Genomic DNA, 23575 nt, shown 5'->3' on the forward strand with positions numbered 1-23575 from the left:
AAGTCTGTGTCGTCTGCGCCTGCGCAGCCTCGAGAGCGCCTAGAAACCAGTAACTGAAACCCCCTGCTCGAGACCTGTCGGTTCTGCTGTTGGGGCGCCGCCGTTTCAGACCTGAGCGTCCACCTGTGACACCCAGCGAACCCAGGCCTGGTAGGTAAACCACCACACCCTCGCTTTCCCTACCCAGAGCTCCCAAGGAGCACCAAAATTGTAAGGGTACGCGCCAGGGGTGCTGGAGAAGCAGCCCTCTGACATAGCCACACCCCGTATTTTACTAGGCCGCGTCTCCTTCGTCGGTGAAGGGCTTAGCCCCGCCCCCTGGCGTGACGTCATCTTCCACGTATCACGTTTCTACGTGTCTCCAGCCTAAAAGCGGAAGTTGCGCCGCGGACTCGAGAGTGAAGCGACAGACCTGAAAGGATCCAGGCTGCCTGAGGGAAGGGGGCGGGTAGACCTCATTGGAAGGCGCCGGAAGTGGTCGTGCTGAGGAGGGGTGGGAAAGAGGCTGGCCAGCCAGTTTACTTGGCTGCAGCTGGCCGCCTGGGTAGGGCGCTCTTTCACTCCACTCCGAGAGCTTGGCCCAGTCTATCTGATTCGGTCACCATGGATTTCAGGGAAATTCTCATGATAGCTTCTAAAGCACAAGGAGTCAACAACGTACCGGTAAGCAGGCACTGGGACACCCCTGTAGGAGATCCTAGTTTTCAAGTTAGGACTGTGTATCCTTCGGGTGGAACTTCCAGGCATCCGCCTCTCGGCTCCGAAAGAGCCAAGACCTGAACACCTTTATTTACTTTTCTTTGGCATGTACTTCTGGGAACTCGGGGTGAAGAGGGGCGAGCGACGAGGCAGAGCCTTCCCGCGAGTGGGTTTTACTAGCTCAGTTACCCCTGCAACAAGGACTATGCGGTTTGGTTGTTTTAGAGTTGAGTGAGAGCTGATGAGTGGAGTCGTGCCTGGCACACAGTGGAATCTAGCGCTAGTAGTTTCTGGCTTCGGTATAAACTTCTGCCCAAAGGTTGGGAGGAAGCATGTATATTGGGAGATCAGGAGTTTTAGAGACTTGGCCTGAGATACTTTTGGCTGATTTTCCGCCGATTTTCGGGTCAAACATTTAGTGATTCCCCGAACAAGTTTTTCAGATTTGTGGCTCCACCCACTTAACGAACGGGGTGGTTAAATCATCATCTCCCAAGGATAACCTTTTGTGTTGGGAAGAGGAATTGAGCGGATTCTACGAAATCGTTGGCTAACAGCATGAATGAGCTAGTTTTAACTGCCGTTTACTTGTGGCCTTCCAGATTTGTCTTTGTTTGAAATATAGGTTCCACTTGCTCAAGTAATGTTTGCCAATTCGCCAGTAATCGCTGAGGTGGAGAGTACCTGGTTTGTGGGGGTTGTAGCTGTTTTGCATAAACTGATCATTTCTGGATTCTCAGATGGTACCCACAGGACAGCTGTAAACCGATGAATTGCCTTGTGATACCTGCGGTTTGAGTAGTGAGATGGTGGAACATATATAGCTCTCTGTTAAAGTCAATTCAGATGGAATTTATTGCGGTCTCACTGTGGTCTGTGTTTCTTAGAATTTTGTGTATTGAATTTTTTTTCCTCTCCTGTACTTTTCTTGTCTTCTGATGCTGGCTTATTCTTTTACCCTTTTGAAAACATTGATCTAAACATAGTAAAATGACTGGTAAATAAAACTGATATCTATCAATTTATCTGTCTGACCATCTCCATCCCAAATACTCTTAATAATTATTCCCTTCAGCCTGCTATGCAGGTTGAAGTTCTGGGCTTAAACCTTTGAACCCTTGAAAAACAGAATAATTTTCTGCGTCTGTAAATTTCCTAGACAAGTCAATATTGAATCTGGTAATATTGGACCTTTGAATTAGGTTCATGTTTAATTCTAGATTCCTGAAATTCAGTGAAGGTCAAAGATAGATTATAATACTAGCTTTGATGCCCAAGAATATTCTGTGGAAGAATTAAAAGAGTAATTTCTTATTCTCAAAACCAATAGCTGCTGGGAGGAAAGCGGATATTCCTAGAGCAGGAGCAGATTGCAAAATATGTGTATATTTCAGAATATTGTTATCAATTGATCCATCTATTGATCTGTGAAAGACTGAAAGCAGAAAGGAAAACAGGTAAATTGGTGAGGTCACTGAAAATTGAATAGGTGAATACATGCATATATGTTATGAAAGCATGCTTTTATCTGCCCGCACCTTCAAAAGTTAGTAAGCGTAGAAGTTGATTTAATTAGCAGCATTATAATCTCTATCTTTTTACACCACTTTGAAGGTACGTCACAAAAGAAACTGTTGAGGAATAGAGCAAGACTTTTGTTAAATTTAACCCATGATCTTCCTTCAACTTGATTCATCTAATTATTCTAAGTTACATTCTTCATAGGCTCAAAGTCCAGCCTTTAAAGCACACCATCAGTGCAAACAATGTATAATAATAAGACCCAGGAAAAATGTTTTCTTTCTGCAGGGTTCTTTTTCCTTTTAAGTCAACTGGAGAAAGAGATACACCCTTACAAAATAATACATTTTTAAATTTTTGGACACTTTTAAAACATAGAATGTTTAACACATATCTATATGCCCACACCTCGTATTTAACATATATTAATATTTTTCAATATTCTTTTTTTTTAAAGAAATAAAGCCTAATTGATATGGCTGAAGAGCCTAACCAAGCTCTTCCCTGTTTCCTTTTTAAAAAATTATAACATATGGTACAGGCTAATAGAGATTCTTATTAAACAAGTATCCTTGTAAACCACCATCCAAATCAAGAAACATTTCAAGCTACATACACCTTATTTGACATAAACTTTACTGACTAATTGGCATTCTGAGAACTACAGAGTTTGCAGTATTTGGCAGCAATAGCGCCATCCCTCTTCAGTGCATAGTTCATTTTTCTTTTTTAGCCATCTTCTCCCCCTGCTTCCATTTGAACCCTAGCAGACCTGATGTTCAGATTTAGTCTTCATGGTTCCTGTGTCAGACCTTTGCTACAGAACAGTAGCACTAGCGTTGAGTAGAGTAAAATCCAAGGGAGGCAAAAATCTGTCACACCTGTACAGCCACTTTGACCTCTGCAGGGCTTTATTTTCAAGAGGTGGCTATTTTATCTGGCTTGAGAAGCAATGAACGTTTCCCTAGTGGGACATCTTTCTTTTTTCTGTTGTTTCTCTTTACAAGAATTAGTTATTTTTATAATGTTTTAGTTAAAATCATAGAAAGGATTGCATCATGTGTAGAAATATCAAGCACACTGTATTTCCCAGTGGGAAACTGAGTACGGAATAACAGCTGATCAAGGTGATGTAACCAGTTATTGTCATTGACTCTGTTTATATTTAAAGGAGAAAAGACATTTTTGGTAACCTTACACTTAGGATTTTTCTCCCTGCCTTTCTCTAGGAAAAACAAAGTAGTTGTCTTGTTTTGATAGAATAGCTTAGAATATGGATTCTTCTAGGTTTCAAGTAGCTATAATTAATGGCTTGTAGTGCAAGAGACAAGATGCATGGTCTTTATCACAGTGAGACTGCAAAAATCATCCCAAACAAGATACCATAGCTCTGGTGTCATCCTCAAAAGTAAGGGGAAGCCTTTATGTGGTACCAGATATTATAAAGATTTGGGAGGCTATGGCCCCTTAAAGGGAAAAATATAGGTACTTAAAATAGATCCCAGGAACTACGTCCATATGGGATGGCAGTTACAGGTGTCTTCAGGGAACAGATAGATACTGTAAATTCTTGTGTGTGGGGGTAAAACCTTTTATTTAATCTTCGTTCAATGGTATAGGATTGGAAGTTAAAATTCTGGTTAGTTCTAGACATGAGAATGTTTTTGTTTTGTTTTTTTGCATTTTTTAAAATTGTTGTTCAGTTACAGCTGTCCCCATTTCCCCCCCCAGTATTCTCCCCTGCCTTACCAACCCCCACCTCCCACATTCAATCCACGCCCCTCCCCATTGTCTTCGTCCATTGGTCCTTTATACATGTTCCTTGACCCTTCCCCTTCTTTCCCCCGTTATCCCCCTCCCCCAGCTCTGGTTACTGTCAGCTTGTTATTTATTTCCGTGTCTCCTGTTTTTCTCACTTGTTTGTTTTGTTGATTAGGTTCCACTTATAGGTGAGATTATATGGTACTTGCCTTTCAACACCTGGCTTATTTCACTTAGCATAGTGCTCTCCAGTTCCATCCATGCTGTTGTGAAGGGTAGGAGCTCCGTCCTTCTTTCTGCTGCATAGTATTCCATTGTGTAAATGTACCACAGTTTTTTGATCCACTCATTTACTGATGGGCACTTAGGCTGTTTCCAGCACTTGGCTATTGTAAATTGTGCTGCTATGAACATTGAAGTGCATAGGTTCTTTTGAATTGATGTTTCAGGATTCTTAGGGTATAATCCCAGCAGCAGAATCGCTGGGTCAAAAGGCAGTTCCATTTTTAGTGTTTTGAGGAAATTTTCTACAGTGGCTGCACCAGTCTGCATTCCCACCAGCAGTGCACTAGGGCTCCCTTTTCTCCACAGCCTCACCAGCACTTGTTTGTTGATTTGTTTATGATGGCCATTCTGACTGGTGGGAAATGGTACCTCATTGTGGTTTTAATTTGCGTATCTCTGATGGCTAGTGATGCTGAGCATCCTTACATATGTCTGTGGGCCCTCTGTATATCCTTTTTGGAGAAGTGTCTGTTCAGGTCCTTTGCCCATTTTTTTAATTGGATTGCTTATCTTCCTGGAGTGCAGTCGTGTGAGTACTTTATATATTTTGGAGATCAAACTCTTGACTGAGGTATCATTGGCAAAAATATTTTCCTGTACAGTTGGTTCGCTTTTCATTTTGCTGATGTTTTCTTTAGCCATGAGGAAGCTTTTTTATTTGATGTAGTCCCATTCGTTTATTCTTTCCTTTATGTCCCTTGCTCTAGGGGACATATTGGTGAAAATATTGCTGTGTGGAAGATAATTGTAAATTCTTGAAGTAGTCTGGTATAAAATGATAGGTGCCAAAGCTCCACGCATTCCAAAGAAGACTATCATTTATTACAATAGTTTTATTTCCTTTAAAGAGTGGTATGGGCCAACAAAAAAGTTTGTACAGGCAGTGACTTTATAACTCTTGACCTATTGGGTTGACTAAAAATTTCATTTAGTTTTTTCCATACGATGGCTCTGGTAGTGCTTAGTTGTCTTTAACTTCATTCGAAACAATTTTGTTAGATTGTGTTGTGACTGCTGTCATATCATAGTGCATTTAAAAAAAAAACTTATCAAAATTGGTGAATTTTTGTGCAGCCATTTTAATATTGAAGATGGAAGAAGATACCCAACATTTTTGGTGTATTATGCTTTATTATTTCAAGAAAGGTAAAAATGCAACTGAAAAGCAAAAAAAAAAAAAAATTATGCAGTTGTATTGAGAATGTGCTGTGACTGATGGAACATGTCAAAAGAGGTTTGTGAAGTTTCTTGGTACCATTGACATTGTAGTCAAACAATTCTTTGCTATGGGTCTGTCTTACACACTGGAAGATGTTTAGCAGCACCCTGTTCTTTCCCCACTAGAAACCAATAGTGGGAGGTAGCCAACATACTCAAAATATCCAAATCAATAAAGTTATTGGTGAAAATGAAAAATGTGTCTTTTATTTTACCGCAAAAACTAAACTGACTTTTTTGGCCAACCCAGTATAATCAGTTATAACTGGATTGCTCTCCACTCTTGGATCTGATGATGACTTATCCAATGCCTGGTGCAGCTTTGGATTTCTAGCATAGAGCAGTACTTCTCAACCAGTATTTTAGGGAAAAGGTCTTTTAGAAACTACTGCCCCCACAGGCATTGTTATTTCTCTTCCTCACCATTACATAGATAATCTCTTTCTGAATAATAGTAGCAATAGCAATTAATATTTATAGTGCTTACTCTGTGCCAGGCACTGATCTAAGCACTTTATATGCATGTTAGTTAATTTAATCACTGTAATAACTTTATAAGGAATGTTGTTTTACAGATGAGGAAACTGAGGCCCAAAGAGATGAAGAAACTTGCCCGGAACCACAGAGCTAATACATGACGTGACAGACTGGCTCCAGAGTTCTTGCTCTTAATCACGAGCCTGTGTTGAGGAGAATGTGTTAGATACAGGGTGGTAAGGAAGGTTGTCGTCTAAATAGCCTGAACCACTGGACCCATCCAGCTCCGTCCCCAACTCCAGGCTAATAAAGTCTTAAGCAGTAACCCAGTTGGTTTTATTTATGACACTTCTCAAGTGTACAGTGAAGTCTTATGGGAGAGATATTTAAAGAGCATTTGTAACTGATAGAGAAATTTTTGGCCTGTTGGGGAGAGTGCTTGCATGGTTAACAGAAAGAGCCTGAAGGTGAAGGAAAAAGAGAGAAAATTCAGTGGTGGATCTGTTTGAGATAATGGCACTGTCCAAGAGACAGGTCAAAATTAGGGAATGACATTTAAGATTGAGGTTAGAGCCCTGACTGGTGTGGCTCAGTGGGTTGGGTGTGGCACTGCGAACTGAGAGTTCATGGGTTCTATTCCCAGGAAGGATACATCCCAGGTTGGGGGCACGTGAGAGGCAACTAGTTGGTGTGTCTCTCCCTTTCTTTTTCCCTCCTTTCCGCTCTCTCTAAAAATAAATAAAATCTTTAAAATTAAAAAAAATTACTGAAGAAAGAAAAGATTGAAGTTAGAGGTAGAGATGTAAATATTGGAATTAAATTAGAAGTGAGGCGTGTTATAGTGGGAACATTTTTGGACCTACGTCAGGCTAGATTCTAATTCACGACTCTGTCTCCTACAAACTGGAAATACGTGGTTCTTCTTACCTGGGGCATTTCTAATGTAAAGGTTGAACTAGAGGCTTTGAAGTACCTATCTGATACTACATTTTATTATCAGATATATTATAAACACAGTAATAGTCAATTTTACATTTAATGCACTAGCTATCTTGAATAACAGACTTTCTGGTTGTTTTATTTTCACCCTCTTAGCTACCCAGCTCAACAAACGTGGTGCAAACCATTGGTTTTCCAAGTCTGCATTCATCCCCTGACTATGATGTTTTGAGATTTTAGAAATTGTGTGGTTATTAAAGTTAAGAATATATTCTTTAAATGTTCCTAACTCCTAATTCTAACCATTAATAGATCTCTAATGTATGTAAAATCATCAGAAAATTGGTATTTTTTACATTTACAACAACATGTTATCTCCTAAGTAAAGGACAGATTTCAAGAAGGGATTTACTGTTGATTCCAACATAACATATTTGATGAACACATATATCCAGACTGAAAGCTCCTAGTTTTCTTATTTCCTTTTTATTGAATGCATTGGGATGACACTGGTTAACATAATTATACAGGTTCCAGGTGCGCAGTTTTACAGCACATCATCTGTACACTGCGTTGTGTTCATGGCCCCAAGTCAAGACTCTTTCCATCACCTTTTATCCCTCCTATGCCCTCCTCCACCTCCCCCAACCCCCTAAGTTTCTTAATGTGACTGGCAGTATAGTCTCAACGCAAGGAACACATGTTCTAAAGTTACTTAATGTCTTCTAGGTCTGTTGATTTTAGAATTACAAATCTTGGCAAAATCTATGATACTGTATTTAAATGGCATAAGCTTCGCTGTTGTGGATCATTCATTGGAGCCCAGCAGAATGACTGAGTTGGCTTACAGTATAATAAAATGAAAGGCACTCTTGTCCAGCTGCTTTTGAGGAAGCTGAAACAATGAAGCCGCCTGGTGGTGCCTTGACTCAGATTCAGATTTGGTGGGTGCATCTTGATGTGCTGCTGCAAGAGCTAAATGTGACCATCTGATGCAGGGGAAAGTGCCAAATGGTTCTTCTGCCGTAGAAATAGAATATAATGTAATTCCAGCCTTGGGCTTTCTGCAACATTTTTATTGAGATGTATGAGTGGGAACCCAAATAAACCCGGAATTTACTTATAAAAAAATGTGTATTCTTACATTTTAAACTTCAGTTCCAAAGCACTCTCCGTTTTAATACGCCTATCAAGACTTTTTTCCGCTGCTCAGAGCAGTTCTTGAACTCTTCGATTTGGATGCCTTTTGGTGCATCTGCTGTTTTTTGTTTCACCTCTTCCACATTGGCAAAATGTTTCCCTTTGAGGACTTTTTTCATCCAGGGAAACAAAAAAAAAGTTGCTCAGGTGAGGGTGGGGCACAGGGGTGATACCATTTTTGGTCAAAAACTGCTGAACACTCAGCACAATGTGGGCGAGTGCACTTGTAAATCACCCATAATGAAATGGGCAAACACGTTGAAAGAATCTTAAAAAAAAAGTCACTGAAGCCAAACGTAGCCTCCCCCAACGATGCCAGCTGGTACACCCATACAGATCAGTTCCTTTAACACTCACCTAGCAGGGGAAGTCTGTACTACTAGGCATTTGCCCTCCAGAGACAATTCCAGTTTTTTGGGGGTCCCCCATCATAATTCACATACCATAAAACCCATCATGGTTTTTAGTGTATTCACAGTTCTGCAACCGTCACCAATACCTGGTTCCAGAACATTTTCATCATCCTCAAAAATAATCTCTTACATTTCAGCAATCACTTCCCACCCATTCCCCTCTCCTATTAGCCATGGCAACCACTAATACACTTTCTGTCTCTGTAGGTATGCCAATTCTGGACATTTTATATAAATGAAATCATATTCCTAGTGTAGCATTACATAGTAATAATTATAAAATAAGATAAAATGCATAGGCCATAAATAAATGATTAAGTAGATAAATGATTATACAAAATATATAATTTTTTTATTTTGAAAACCTGCATTTTTACTTGACTGAATTATTAAGTTTGAAAATAGACACCTTCAAAGGCCAAGAGAATACCTTTTGGAGAATGCTCTGTAAGCTGGTTCCTAACATCCTCAAACTGAGAAATTATAATCATTTCTCTTAACTAAAATTAAGAGATAATTAGTTTCTATGACCATTAAATGTTTCAACAAGGGTGTCATTTTAACTCCTTCGGAGTAAAAACAATATCCTAGAACTTAAAAAGTGGCAATTATGTATGTAAATTTAAATGGTGGGAAGTAATTTTATTCTTTAGGCAGTGTTGATTTTTCTGTTAACTTATTAAAAATATGTGGAGGGGGGTTGCTCAAATAAAAACTTTAAAAGAAAAAAATGAATACAACATATGGCTGTGATGTTAGTTTTATGCTAGCTTTTGGAATTTTTTTAATTTACTGATTTTACAGATAGAAGAAAAGGAAAAGAGGGAGAGAGAGAAACATCAATTTGTTATTCCACTTATTTATGCATCCATTGGTTGGTTGTTGTATGTGCCCTGACCAGAAATTGAACCTGCATTGCACTTTGGCACATCAGAACCACAGAAGCTCTGACCAGGGCAGGAATTCTTTTCTGAGTGAATCTGAGTTCCTGAACACCCCCACCTTGTTTATTTCTTGTGCTCTGCGTTTCCTGTATTTATATTCCTAGTTCATGATTCCTAAAGTGCAGTACATGTAGCCTGGCTCTACCATGATTTTAGATGATGCTCCAATACTTTTTATTCTAATATTTTTTTTAATAGTTACATATTTTGATATGATTTGGAAAAATATAACTGGCTTTCTAAGCTAGTCATTTCATAGATATCATTACTGGAGGTAAAGCTGTAATATAAGTCCTGACCCAGTGGTGTTAGGTCTATGAATTTTCTTTATCTTTTTAAAAAGATTTTATTTATTTTTGGAGAGAGAAAGGGAGGGAAAAAGAGAGGAAGAGAGACATTAATATGAGAGAGAAGCATTTATTGGCTGTCTCTTGCATGCACCTGACCTGGACTGAACTCACAACCCAGGCACATGCCTTAACCTGGAATCCAATCGGTGACCCGTTTTGCTTTGCAGGATGATGGTGATGATGCTCAGCCAACTGAGCCACACTCCTCAGGGCAGGTCTATGAATTTTCTTAAAATTAATAAATAATAATACAGCTGGTATACTAAAAGGAGAAAAATCGTGAAAGTAGTATGTGAATGACTGAAGCTTGGTAAACACTGTGTTAAGTTGTGCCTATTGACATGGTTACTTTCCCTTTGGGTGCCTGTATTCAGCAAAGAGTAGCTTTTCTACTAGTCATAATCCCACTACCTATCTCTTAAAGTCCCGGGTTAGGAAGAAAGGTGTCTATCCTGAAATCAAATTAGGAAGTGCTTATTGTTTAATATGTAGTTAACAGACCAATCCTATTTTAACTAATTAACACTAATGTGTATATTGGCATTTTTCTGTGGGAAACACACTTTCATTTGACAGGTGAATCTATGAACTGTATAGTTGGCAGGGACAGGAAAGCCTTAAGTATTGGCAAGAAAAATCTATTCTTCCTCTTCTCCCATTGAAGTAAGTGTGTGCACCTCTGCTTATAAATCTGTATGTGTCTTATGCAACTTGATTCATACTTATGGTGGCCCTTCCATTATGAAAATGTGACCTTCTTGTCTATGTTTGAGGTTCTTGTAAACCAGGACAATCTTATATACCTAGTTAGGTAAGCAGTATGCTCCTTCTCTTCGGTCTTCCTTTACCTCTCCTTTTCTCCTTTAAGTATTGGGCCCCAATCCAGTATGGGAAGGGTCTGCAACTAAATTTACAATGATGGACTTTTTTTAAAAAAGGGATTTCATTATGACTTAGCCAAGAGGACTGGGAAAGAACTCTGGATGCTCTCCTGGGATTTCTCTCTGTCAGGGATGTGTCAGTTCTCAGCATTGTTATCACGCAGGATTTTCAGGTTGGTTAGGGCCTGCTTCCTTGGCTAGTTGCTTCCTTGGTAGACTGAACTAGCTGGAACTTCCAGCCCGTTTCAAGATGCCTTGTATTTGGCAGCTGTATGGTGAGCATGGATCCTTTGCCTTCCTCCAAGAACTTCATATACATTTTGGGAATCACTTTTTGGTTCCTAAATAGCCTATTTTTCTTCTCAGAGGTTAGTGTTTCTTTTTTAACTAGTATAGCAATATGTTAAAAGAATAAAAAAGTCACCTGTTTAATAAGACAAAAGAGGGAGGACACTTTAAAAATCTTTATTCCTAGCCCATAATTTAATGTTGGATGGTCCTGGAGATGAATCATCTCAGTCTGAGTTAGTAGCTCTGTTTATCATACTTATTAAATGATAGTTACTTACAAAATGGAAATGTTTTTCTTTTCATAGTTCAAATGAACAGTATTCTAGTGTTAGTCATTTCCCAATGTGGCTACATAAAAACTGAAGCCCAGAGAAATACCATCTGTGCCACGATAATATTAGTACTTTTTGGGTGGTCAGAGTAAAATCTCAGTGTTTCATGTTGTAAGCAAAATAACCTATGTAGCCATGAGTCCCTACTAGAAAATGAGCTGGGGTAGGGTGCTCAGTAAAGAACATAGTTTGATTTTTTTAAAAAAAGATTTTATTTATTTATTTTTAGCCAGAGGGGCAGGAAAGGAGAAAGAGAGGGAGAAAAACACTGACATGCAAGAGAAATGTCAATTGGTTGCCCCTCGCAAGCCCCCAACCTGGCCTGCAAACCAGGTCTGTGCCCTGACTGGGGACTGGACCAGTGACCTTTCGATTGCCAGGACAACACTCAGCCTGCTGAGCCACACCAGTCAGGGTGAAGGCTGATTTTTAAATCAGAATATTAAATCAATATGTTCTAAGTGGTGATTTCTTTTTTAACCCCCAGTCCAGGTACCTTTTTGGAATAATAGCCTGAAAATAGTGTTTCTCTAAATTTTTTTAAAAGATTTTACTTATTTATTTTAGGGAGGGTAAGAGAGGGAAACCTCAATGTGTAGTTGCCTCTCCCATGCCCCCTACTGGGGACCTGGCCCACAATTCAGGCATTTGCCCTGACTGGGAATCGAACCAGTGACACTTGGGTTCACAGGTTGGCACTCAATCCACTGAGCCACACCAGCCAGGGCTGATTTTTTCATTTATGCATTATTTGGGATGTTACAGAGAAACTGTACCTAAAAAGTCATTCATAATCATATTTAGCCTGAAATTTCATGGCTAATCTTTTATGTGGGTTATATTCAGAATAGTGTTTTCAGTTGACGTTTAAACCTCTCTGTTGCCTGGCACAGCGCATACACTAATAGACAATATATTTTTTGAAGTTGGATTGTTTATAACTTTTACTGTTTGTTTTTTTTTTGTTTGTTTATTTTTTAGAAAAGGTATAGTTTGGCAGTGGGTCCACCCAAAAAAGACCCAAAAGTTAAGGGTGTCCAATCAGCAGCCGTACAAGCTTTTCTCAGAAGAAAAGAAGAGGAACTCAGACGAAAAGGTATGTGATCTATAGCCTTACTCGCAATTTTAACGTCTTCCACCTTCACAGCCAGCTTGTACTTAACCAGTGGATGTTTGTAATAATGTAACAGGCTAATGGATTTGTTGCATATGTGTATGAGTCAACTGTGTTTATAGCACTACCTATGTTATGTTGATCATTTGTATGAATGTTATCTTTCATTTCTTCTTAAATAAAAGCTTTTGGGGAATAGTGACCATATCTTCTAATTGGCCATAATAACCCCAAGAAGAACTCCATTCTTTGACCTTGGTTCTGAATCTGCTTCTAATCTATTTTAATTTTAAAATTATTATTAAAAGTGCTATCTAAAAGATTGAAATAGAGGCGATTTTTGAAAACCAGTAAACTCAAGAAGTAATTTTACTTCATGAGGATGACAAGGAAACTGATTCAATAGGTTTAATTATTCATTGAGTCATTATAACACCTGCTGAGTGGGTACTAATATTCCCTTAACTTGGTATATTTATTTGGTATGAACTATTTTCTATATCTAAAGCTAAAAGCCAAGTCTCACTTGCTTAGTCATGTAGAAAAACCCATATGTGACCCACTCATTATGTAAGATGACTCAACTGATACTTGTTCAAATGACTTCCTCATTTGATTCCTAGATGTCTTCAGAGTGTATTGTTTCAAACTAAGTGTTGCTTATGTTTTGGCCACCTGCTGATTTCAGATGAACATGCTGTTATCTTGAGATCTTGAATGTGTTCTTTTTTGTCCTCTTTAGCCTTAGAGGAAAAAAGAAGAAAAGAAGAACTAGTGAAAAAGCGAATTGAACTCAAACATGACAAGAAAGCAAGAGCTATGGCCAAGAGGACAAAGGATAATTTCCATGGTTACAATGGGATTCCTGCTGAGGAAAAGTCAAAGAAGAGACAGGCAACGGAAAGTCACACTAGTCAGGGAACAGACCAAGAGTACGAGATGGAAGAAGAGGATGAATTCTTAGACTACAATCAAGCAGCATCAGAGCAGGAGTATGAAGAAGAGCAAGAACCTCCCAAAGTTGAAAGCAAACCAAAGGTCCCCCTTAAAGGTGCCCCACCAGTCATGAACTTCACTGATCTGCTGAAGCTGGCTGAGAAAAAGCAGTATGAACCCGTGGAAATCAAGGTAGTGAAGAAAACAGAAGAGCGGCCTATGACTGCACAAGAACTTAAGGAGCGAGAATTCCTTGAACGAAAGCATAGGAAAAAGAAACCTGAGACAGATGCAAGACTACCTCCAACCAAAAAGGCACCCTCTCAGAAAGAAAGCGTGGGCACAAAACTTAGGAAAGTTTCTGGGGACAAGCTTCCTTCTTCCAAGGGTACTCCCCTTCTTCACGCTGAGAAAAAATCCAGGCCCAGCACTGCTAATGAGAAACACGTGGGTTTGTCTTCATCCAAATCCATGCCAGGAGTGAGGACCAAAGTAAGATCTGGCAGTTGCTCCCAACCCTCATTTCGTGAGGGCCATGACAGACCTGTTTTTAACGGGACTGGAAAGATCCATTCGAGCACTTATTCACCAGGTGTCCCAAAGACTTCTGCTAAAGGGACTCAGAAATCTGCTACTGAGCACAAAGCCAAAAAATCTCCCCCCCATCCCAGCCATTCCAGGCCTGGGCCCATGAGCACCCCACATAATAAGGCTAAGAGTCCAGGTGTCAGGCAGCCAGGCAGCAGCTCCAGCTCAGCCCCTGGGCGGCCTAGTGTAGGGACTGCTCGGCCTACAGCTAGTTCTGGCTCGGTGCCCAGGCGCCAGAATGGCAGCTCCAGCTCAAGACCTGAACGACCAGTCATTGGGACCAAGAGACCAGCCAGTGACTTAAATCCTTCTGGACGGACAGTCAGTGGTAGAAGTGGTCCTGGACAATCCATCAGTCGCCCAGGTGCTTCTGGGAGATCAGTGGGCAGCTCTGGTGGCCCTGGGCGGCCTATGAACAGCCCAAATGACCTTCGACGACCAGTGAGTGGCCCAGTGCCCACCGGGCGGTCAGTCACTGGCCCTAGGCATTCAGTAAGTGGCTCAGTTCCAGCAGGACGGACTGTCGGTAGTTCAGGCCCTGGAAGACCAGGGAGCAGCTTGGCACCTGGGCGGATAGTTAGTAGTGCAGGACCCTCCTTGAAGCCCAAGTGCACTGTTGTCTCAGAAACAATTTCTTCCAAGAATATCATTAGCCGGTCCAGCAATGGACAGATGAATGGAATGAGGCCTTCCTTGTCTGGCTACAGACCTGCCCCAGGTAAAATTGCCCCTCACCCTAAGAGTATCTATTTGTCACTAGGAAACTGAAAAGCATACTTTTTTTTTTTTTTCAATACCAGAGACAGTGTAATCCTTCTGTGTGCCCTTTAATGTATTCTTATGTTGATAGAATCCTGTTTTGTCTGTCTTGTGCCTGAGAGTTCCTTTCTCAATCATGGCTTAGAAGGCTTTAGAAAGAGACTTATTTAGGGCCCTCTGTGTTTATCCCTAATATCTCCAAGTTTAATAAACATAGCTATGTGATTTGTAAGACAAAGTGAAGCATATATGCCTTAAGTTCAGTGAATGGATTCACCTTTTCATGAGACTAAAGAGACTAGTCTTCAAGTATTGGAATGCATTTGTAAGCTTGAAGCCTTTTGGTACATTACTTATTTATCAAATATTTTTTTAGTACCCAGTATGTGCCAGGAACTGTTTACAACTGCCCTTGTGTTTCTGCCCCTTATAGTGAGCAACATTAAGGCCCTAGCGACTAGACCTTTAGGAATCACTGTCCCAAGGTACAGGATCATTGATGGCACCTACGAGGTGCTAGGTCATAGCTTCTTCATGGTAATAAGCATTTGTTAAAGTACTTGTTAGGGGCCATGGAGGATATAAAAAGAAACAAAAGATTTTCATTCATGCTCTTTACTTCCTAATTTAGCTAGAACATTGGTTCTCAACCAAGGATGATTTTGATCCCCAGTGAACATTTGGCAATGTCTGGCAACAGGGAATGCTGATGGCATCTACTAGATAGAAGGCAGCGACGCTGCTATTGTCCTACAGTGCACAGGACAGCCTCCTCATAACAAAGATATCTGTCCCAAAGTGTCAGTAATGCCAGAGTTGAGAAAGAAGCTCTGAGCTAATGAGACAAGCCATGCATATTAAAAGTTTTAGAAGAACAAAAGGAGTGTCTGTAATCAAGGACTAGACAGCAGTTGTTCCCAGATGCTGGTCTATTGATCAATGTTGACCTTTTACAAAAATTGTAATGAGTCTTTTGGAAAAATGACAAAAATAAGGATAATGTAGTGAGTTTTTCCTGAAGTCAGACTTTATTCAGTTTAAACAATTATCCATAATTCTGAGAGTCTCTCCTAGTTATTGGACTTTTTAAAAATTTAATGAAATTATGATGGTAATAGATGGTAGGTTGTTACCTTTGGTGCCTTGTGAAATTAAAAGCTAGTGACCCTATAGCTATTTGTAATTTTTTTTAAGTTGCCAGTGTTCTAAATCCAGAAGAATTTTACTAAGCTAGACAATGTAACAGACACTTCTAAGTCAGCCCTGGGATATACAGGAATTCTGTTCTTTGTGGATGCCATGAAGCAGCAGGGACGGTGTAGGAACGACTCCATGCCATGCACCAGTTTGCTGGCTCTGGTTTTTGAGAATACCATCTGAATGAGTTCTCAAAATCTCATTTTACATAGGGCTTTGTTGGGGCTATTTTAAGGGTTTTTTTCGGGGGGGAGGGCGCTATTTTAAGTTTTAATGCTCTTATAAATAATGGCTTTTCTATTCTTAGGTCCTCAAAGGCTTTCCTTCCCTAGTGGTTACAAAAGGCAGAGAGACTATGAAGAGGAAGAAGATGACTATGACTCCGAAATGGAAGATTTTATCGAAGATGAAGGAGAATCTCAGGAAGAAATATCCAAGCACATTCGAGAAATCTTTGGCTATGACCGAAAAAAGTAAGGCTAAAGGAGATTTAGATATACTTTTTTTTTTTAAAAACTGATGCTGAGAGGAAAAGTATACATTAGTAGTAGAGGCATTGAATACAATCATTAATTAGGAATCTTTGCATGATTTAGATTTACTGTTTTGGCATTTAATATGTAAGAATTATGTAACTCAGAATTATTTGTGTAGTTCCTTGCATAAGAGCCAAAAATTATCCTTTTTCAAACAGTTGTCTTTATAAGACATATATTTAATGTGAGTGAAGCAATGTGGTGTAGTAGAAATAGATTGTCTTTGAAATCAAAAAGCCATCCACAGAGCTATGTTGGGGGCTGGTGTGATCTGACAGCTGCTTTTCTTTGGTGTAAAAAACTTTGCAAATTAAGTGCAGTCCCTGGACAGCAGCATGGGACCAATAGCATTAACATGACTTGGGAGCTTGTTAGAAATGCAGGCTCTGAGGCCTCACTTCAGATCTACTGAATCCAAATTAGGTTCCCAGGTGATACGCACATTAAAGTTTGAGAAGCCTATAAAAGAAAGACCAGGGTTTGAATAAAAGTTCTACCACTTTGCTAGCTGGGTAAACTTGAGTAAACTATTTTATATAAAATGACATTTGGAAGGACAAACGTGAGGTAGTGTTTATGTAGAACAGAAAGGCTTTATCATAGTGCCTTTCTATTCATCAACAATTGCTACCGCCTTCAAAGCCATGGAAAAAAACTAGATGGCAGTCCTAAGAAAAGGTCTTTTCTTTTTTTCTTTTTTTTTTTTTTTAAGACATTTAGTAGAAGCAAGAACTAGATTAAAAATCAAGTCTAAATATCTAATCTAGTCCTGATGAGTTGGGCCCATGAGTTGGGCGTCCTCCTGAGAACCAAAAGGTCACTGGTTCTATTCCCAGTCAGAGTACATGCCTGGGTTGCCGGCATGCAAGAGGCACCAATCAGTGTTTCTCTTGCACATCAATGTTTCTCTCCCTCTCCTCCCTTTCTTCCCCTCTCTCTAAAATAAATAAAATCTTTTAAAAAAAGAATTCTGTCAAAACTAATAATTTTTAAAAAATAAAATAACAAAAACTTAATGTATGTAGTATCATTAGAGGTATATGTTCTTGGTCAAGCCATTAACCTCCGTGCTTCAGTCTATGTTCTAAAAGTCCTTTCCTCCCTCATGAGAGTCATGAAGTTCCAATGAAACTTATACAAAATAATTTTCACATACATTGTGCTTTTAGGATTTTAATATAAACTATCACATAATAGAAGTAAGTTGAAAATAAGCATTATTGGTTTGGTACCTTCATCAGCATTAGATTCAGGAATCTGGTAGTAATAAGCTCTCATTTGTCTTCAGAAATCCACCTCTACTCATCCTGTGCCCCCCTACTCGCCACTAAGCTAGGAGGAGTACTCCTAAATGTGTTTGATGTAGTTATGAAGATGTTGATTTTAAAGCAGCAGGATTTAGTTCCTTTGAAAATTGAATTTTTCTTTTTAAAACAGTTTTGATTTCCTCTTTCCAGATACAAAGATGAAAGTGATTATGCCTTACGTTACATGGAGAGTAGTTGGAAAGAGCAGCAGAAGGAAGAAGCGAGGAGGTAGGCACAAAACTTAACCACATTTGTGTAGACATGTTCTAAAACTCTTTTTGTTTGTTGCTTCATTTGCGTCATTGGAAGCAGGGGTTTTGGGCCACACAATTCTGAATTCCAGTCCTGCTTATCTGCTGTGGGGCTTTAAACAAATTCTTTAGCCTTTCTAAATCTTGTTTTCTTATTTGTAAAATGAGAACATAACTTTTTACTGACAGGAGGTATTATGAGGATTGAGACAATGTGGGCAAGTCGCCTTGTGCAGTGCCTCATCCACGTAGGCACACAAGAACTGCTAGAATCTGCCTCTGATCCCGTTGTAGCATGTTTTTGTTCTCCATCCTAATTCCCTTTCCACATCAGACACATCGCAGTCTTGCTTCCCTGTGCCACTACTGGCCTCGGGGACCAAATGAGGGTTATTGAATTCCCTCTGATTTCTGTTTGGCTACCTGAGAGCAAACAAATGATAATTTCTTAGGTAGAGGTAACAAGTGAAATAATTTGTAACTTGGTGAAATACTTTGCCTTAGTCTCAATTCAGAATATTAAACCTTTTTTTCCCTCTTGCCCTCCCTCTCCTGTAACTAGGTATCAAACTAAAGTTTTGGGAAGACAAGCTTAGAATGTTATTTTTGTATAAATGTTTCTTGTTCTTTATTTTTAAAAGCTGCTGCGATAATTTTTATTACTTTATGAGAACAGTCAGGTATTTCGTGTTGAGGTTGCACGTGAGGTCTTTTTTCTTACTATAATTTGAGTCTATGGCAGTGGCTCTTGGTAAAAAATATTTCTGCTAATGTTTTCAGTGGTAAAGCTTTGAGGCATTTTGAGTGTGTAATACATTCCATCTGAACTTTCAGTTGAAATTTCATTCTTGCTTTTTAAAGAAAGTAGAATTTCATGTGTATTGACAAATACCTTCCTTTTCTTATACCTCTTTTCTTTCTTTCTTTTTTTTTTTTTGACAGTTTAAGACTAGGTATGCAAGAGGACTTAGAGGAATTGAGACGTGAGGAAGAAGAACTGAAATGCCGAAAGGGCAAGAAGCTGAAAAGGCATTAACTGCTGCTTTTATTTTTGTGAAATTCTGGAGAGACTCTGCTGCAAGGAAGTCCTGCCTTCAGACTGAAGAAGCCCCTTTATCAATCATTTTAGATTTATACTTGGGTCCTAAGGAGAAGGAATGCATACTGTATACTTTGAGCATAAAGTATTTTCAAATACTTTCCAGGGCGAAATCTGTGAAGCAGATGACATCCTGCCCAGTGAGTGCTCTTATGACATTAACTGTTCACAGGTGCCAGCCTTGATCCTGATGAGCTATGCACTCTAATGTGGGGCCACTCAACAGTCAGCCAATCTTCTATTGTTCCTTTGTTATGTTAAAAAGGAAAAAAAAGATTGCTTCTTGACTTCCATAGTTCTGCTGATGCGTGAGTAGGGCAATGGCCAACTCCCAAGCCTTTTTTTCTTTTTTTTTTTTTATGAGGAACCTGGCCCTTTATGAATGTTGCAAGCAATAAAGTGACCTGTCCTAATCTGTATGTTTGGATTGAGAACTTGAAAATGTAGAGTAGGCTTTATAATCATCAGATGGAAGTCATCTCTCTGACTTTGAATTAAAAAGTAGAATAAATTATATTGTATTCTGTATTCATGGATTGGATGCTGAGCATTCTTATTCACTAATATAGGTGATTAGGCAATTAACAAAAAAAATTGCAAGTTAAAATACAAGTGATGCCATTTAATAGAATATTCTTTTTCATGTTATCCTTTCAGATTTCTTGTGAAATAGACAATGTCACTGCTGATTTTTATCTAAAAGTTCATTTTTATATTGAAGAAAATAATATTTTATTCAAACGTTAGAGTTGGAAGAGTAATAGTTTAAAAAAATAAGCAAGTAACATGTGAGGCTCCCCCTTCCCCATCTCCCCCTGTAAAGATACTTTGGAATCCAAGGTGCCCTTGCATCCCTTGATGTTAATGACTTTGCATTTTTATCTTAAAATTCCTTAGCAATTAAGGCAAAAACCAAAAATTAAATTCATGTGTATCAAGAGCACCACCTTCTCTTTTTGCCCATATTGCACTTTTATTTCAAACTATGCACTGTGAAGATTTTTTTCTCCCCAAGTAGAAAAGGATGTTCCCTGTTACTGGTGTTATACTGGGCTGTGGACCTTCATTCTCACCTTTCTTCAAGTCCTGTCTGTAGACTTACTATCTCTTAAGCCACAAATCCAAGCAATTCCAATCAGGCTGATTTAGGTTCTGGTTGGAGAGAAGCCAAGTCTCATGGAAAGTCATCAACAAAAAAATGATACGCTGATGATGGAGAGCATTTGTCCTTGATTCTAAATGCAGAGGGTTGGGGACAGTGAGACATAAGCTTATAGAATGGTTCTACTATATTGTGGCTACTTTAAACCATTGGGTGGTAGGGATTAAGTAAGAATGGTTGTTCTACAAAGAATCCTTCCTCTTCAGTAGGTCCAAAGCTTGTTTAGGTGTGTTCCTTTTTACTCATTGAGCTTTCTTTATTCTTCAAGCTTGGGTATTACAGATGACCATCATCAGCTTTTCTTCATGGGTCAACTGTGTGACCCAGTCCCTTAGACTCTGACTCATTTTGAATTGACTTTCAAGGTTTGAAAGTGCAATGATTTAATTTTGAAGTTGAATCCAATGAAAGGTTTCGCCATCATTAGGAATAACACCCTTTCTAATATTCCACATAGACTGTTACACTGGTGGCAGAAAATCCTGTTAACTCTCTCTCACCCATCTCAAATACCTTCAGTGAAATTGATTTAAGGGTAGTGTGATGTTCCACATATTAAAACAGGTTGGGAACATTATTTCCTTTGCTGTCCCTTACGTGGTTTTTTTCCCCCCAAAAGTTGTTTTCTTGTATATATTTTTTTTCAATATTCAAACTCCTTGATATTGGCAATTACAATCACGTGCTTGTTACAAATGATTTTTTGGTTACTTAAATTAACTAGCACTTTACTCAGTGATATTGAGCAGCCATTTGTACAGAAAGGCACGATTGTGCTAGATAAAAGTTGCAGAACTTGGTAAGAAGAGTCAGGTTGTGTCCTTGTGTCTGCCACTTCTGAGTGCATTTCCTCCATAATATAGATGTTGATTTGCTGTTATTGAACATAAATATTAATAAAAAGGCACTTCTGTAGCTCATTTTTAAAAAATTGAGTGTTTTAAGTTAATTTTGGCCTTGTTTCCAAATCCTGTCTTCCGTTTTGTTCTTCAGTTCCTGACCACTCCTACAGAAAGCTCACAAACCTTTCAAGAAACTGGAATAGGCTGTTATTTTATCAAGGTTTACAAATTTAAATGTGTGATTTCTAATGTATCCTCTATTGTTTTCATTTTCAGATTTTCTTAAGTCAATATTTCAAGATGTGCCTTTTATTGGGTAATGTTAATTCATGAATGTAGTAATGTTATTTCACAATTGTAATAATGTTACGTGATCATGGGTGTGGTATTCTCTAACAGATGATGTGAAAGGAAAGTAGTTACAAAATTCAAATGCCTCTGATTGCACAGTCGCACTTGCTTTTAATGTTGCTATGACAAAGCAAGGGGCACTTTCTTTTAAGGCTACTTTCAGAACTTAGTATTTTCTCTAAATTATAAATGCAGTTACGTCCATTTGGAGGCCAGGGTACCACACGGCACAGGCAGCCTTCCGGGTATGCCGTGACAAGGTTCAAAGACTTAATAAAAAAGAAAGTCTGTGGGAACTCGAAATTTCATTTCTTAAATGTAATCCCCAAGATTTTCTCCAAGAAATTATTTACTGTTTTTGTATTTTATAACTTAAAAGCAGCTATTAGTACATTTCTGAGATGTAGCAGGAGACCAAAACATGTTTGGAAAGAGAATAAATCTATAAAGAGAGACTGGTTGGTTTATTTTCAATGTGCTGAATATATCAGACTATTTATTTTATGCGTGAACATGATGAGATAAATATTCGGTTGTTTAGTGTATAATTAAGAATGGGACATAGATTTCTTTTGAGTTATTAAATCCATCATGTCTTTAACATAATGGACAAATCAAGTTTAGAAACATTTACATAGCTTAGCTTGTTAATCTGGTGCTGTTGACCTGCAAGAGAATCTACTTTTGCATATACAGGTGAAAGTTTTACAATTTATGTATAAAGAAATTGTAGGCATTAAAAATATTTTATTGATATTTTCCCTGGTTTGCACTTATTTATCAAAACCCATATTCCTTATTTCATCACCCTGAACATTTTTCCAGCTAGAACCTCCAGTAGACTCATCACACTTCAGAGATGGGGTTTGCCTCCTTACACACATCTCTGCTCATTCTCCCTCACACATTCACATCTGCTCAGATCCTACTACTGATACCTTGTCTCCCCCACCAACTTACAGAAGACAAAGGCACATCTCCAAGTTAGGAGAACTATGTGGAGGTATACTCTGAACTGGAAGGAAGAAGGAGACTGGGAATAGACTTCTTATCGAGAAAAGCAGGCTCTGATCCCCTCCAATAAAAGAGCCTGAGATGGCTGAGAAGATGGGTCCTTAGGAATATATTAAGAAAATAAGCCCTCTTGATTGAAATTACAGCTCACCATGTATAAGACAAGTGGGCACCACCATGCAGCCAGAGGATGCAGGCACTTAATGAAACGTGTTGAGACTAGGTCATAAGAAATATAAGAAATGCTAGTATCCTAGATTGAGAAATTAAGAGTTTTGCTTAAGGATTTTGAATTCACATTTCCATAAAAAATAAGGGTAATCCACTCAGTACATAGAGCCACATACAAATAGTTTAGCAAAACTGTACCAAATAGTTACCAACGCGTACATAACCAAAATATGTACTAGTAAGGGTGTACTTCTGGACATGAAACTTATCAGTTCTGGACACAAAACTATCAGTAATCCCCAAGCAGCCACAGAATGGGAAGTTTCATACTGTTTATTTAAAAAGTGCTGTATTTACTCCCGTTAAGAGTTGTCCCTCCCTCTCCCCTCCCCCTTTAGGGTCAGAAAGCTCTAAGCTAGGGGTCCCCAACCTCCCTCCTGGTCCGTGGATACTGCTCACAGCTCATACTACCACCTGAGCTCCTTCTGTCTCCCATCCCTCTCCCCCGCTTGACCTCTGCCTCTTGTCTCCCTTCCACCCACCATCCTGGGCCATGGAAAAACTGTCTTCCACAAAACCTGTCCCTGGTACTAAAAAGAAGGTTGGGAACCGCTGCTCTAAACCACTGGAGGGCTTATTAGGAATAACCCAGGGCTCAGATACTCAAATTAGTTGGATATATCTTATACTTAATTTCCATCCTTGGTCTCATAAACTTAAACTGCATCATAATAAGGACTCAGCAGTTAGTTTTGTTTCTACACATGCTGCCTGTATTAGCAGCAGTCAGTGCTAAAAGAACCATCAGGCAACTTCTTGGCTATACAGGTGAGGGAGATATTTGGATGAAAAGGCAGCCAAGATCTTAGATATCCCAGCCTCTTGTCTGGCCCTGTTCCTTGGCACATAAAAGCATCCCAAGGAGAAGACCTGGATC

General features: G+C 39.1%; 1 protein-coding gene across 1 annotated transcript; it reads left to right on the forward strand.

Moving 5' to 3' along the window:
- Nucleotides 1–493: 493 nt before the first annotated feature.
- On the forward strand, nucleotides 494–22402 carry SPTY2D1 (SPT2 chromatin protein domain containing 1). The gene is made up of 6 exons (XM_054586007.1): nucleotides 494–663; nucleotides 12293–12407; nucleotides 13168–14667; nucleotides 16213–16378; nucleotides 17899–17976; nucleotides 18942–22402. Exons 1-6 carry the CDS (start codon nucleotides 604–606, stop codon nucleotides 19033–19035), a joined length of 2013 nt encoding a protein of 670 aa, XP_054441982.1. The 5' UTR covers nucleotides 494–603; the 3' UTR covers nucleotides 19036–22402.
- Nucleotides 22403–23575: the final 1173 nt, after the last annotated feature.

The sequence above is a fragment of the Pteronotus mesoamericanus genome, unplaced genomic scaffold (assembly GCF_021234165.1).
Source record: "Pteronotus mesoamericanus isolate MK-2021 breed Mesoamerican mustached bat unplaced genomic scaffold, CSHL_Meso_final contig_90, whole genome shotgun sequence".
NCBI classification, from domain to species: domain Eukaryota; kingdom Metazoa; phylum Chordata; class Mammalia; order Chiroptera; family Mormoopidae; genus Pteronotus; species Pteronotus mesoamericanus.